This window comes from Ceratina calcarata, unplaced genomic scaffold, assembly GCF_001652005.2.
Source record: "Ceratina calcarata isolate Rehan_Ccalc_2016 unplaced genomic scaffold, ASM165200v1 scaffold80.2, whole genome shotgun sequence".
In the NCBI taxonomy this organism is placed as follows: Eukaryota; Metazoa; Arthropoda; class Insecta; order Hymenoptera; family Apidae; genus Ceratina; species Ceratina calcarata.
Window position 1 is genome coordinate 3012 of NW_017179318.1, and position 834 is coordinate 3845.

Below are 834 nucleotides of genomic sequence, written 5' to 3' on the forward strand. Positions count from 1 at the left end.
CAATATAGGTATATACTAAGTTTCAGTCTTTCTAGTGTTAAAGAAACGTTCTCGTTTGTTTCGTTTTACTGTGAAATGTAAGAAGTGTCTAAATAAATAATAGCATAGAAAATGATCATTGATTACGATTAACTGCTTGTTTGCATTAATAATGACGAAGTTTGTCGGTCACATTGTCGAAGAGATTGGAAGTAAATTAATTATCACGGAAGGAAACGCGGTGCCATTAAAGCGATCCCTCTTAACGAGGCTGTGAAAAAACGGCGGCGTAAATCAGTTTGGATATTAATTTTGTTTTCAGCGCCGACGGCAACTACGAGGTGACTATTATGACCAAGGCAATCTTGCACCATACGGGGAAGGTCGTGTGGAAACCGCCAGCAATCTATAAATCATTTTGCGAGATCAACGTGGAGTACTTCCCCTTTGACGAGCAGACCTGCGTCATGAAATTCGGTTCGTGGACTTACGACGGGTACACGGTAAGTAATAAGATTCCCAGCTTTTGTTTCAACCTTGATTAATCATTTTCCTATTATCGTGCGCAAAGTTCAAGTTTGCGCACGCATTTCCGTGCGTAAAGAGAACCACTTTCACGCACGCTGAGAAGAACGTGAATGTTGCTGAGCGTGTAGAGCGTCAATTTGTTAACATCGCGCTTAGCTTCGTTCAGTAAACTTGTCAAAACTTGTGTTCTGTATTTTCTTTTCTTACTCTCCGTATTTAAAACGCCTCTGCTTTGCGCAATTAATAGGAAAAATAATATACGATGCGCGTGCCCTGAGTAGGTGTACCCACACTCGCATTTTATCTTCTTTATTTGTTAATTTTTAA

The 834-nt window shown here is 39.9% G+C and overlaps 1 protein-coding gene across 1 annotated transcript in view; it reads left to right on the forward strand.

Moving 5' to 3' along the window:
- The window catches only part of LOC108631067 (acetylcholine receptor subunit alpha-like 1), a gene marked incomplete at both ends in the record, with an annotated part of 3222 nt that extends 2740 nt beyond the window's left edge, over positions 1-482 (forward strand). The window contains one exon of the mRNA XM_018034767.1: positions 302-482. Within this exon, the coding sequence (XP_017890256.1) occupies positions 302-482 (181 nt within the window). The remainder of the gene's footprint in view (positions 1-301) is intronic.
- Positions 483-834: the final 352 nt, after the last annotated feature.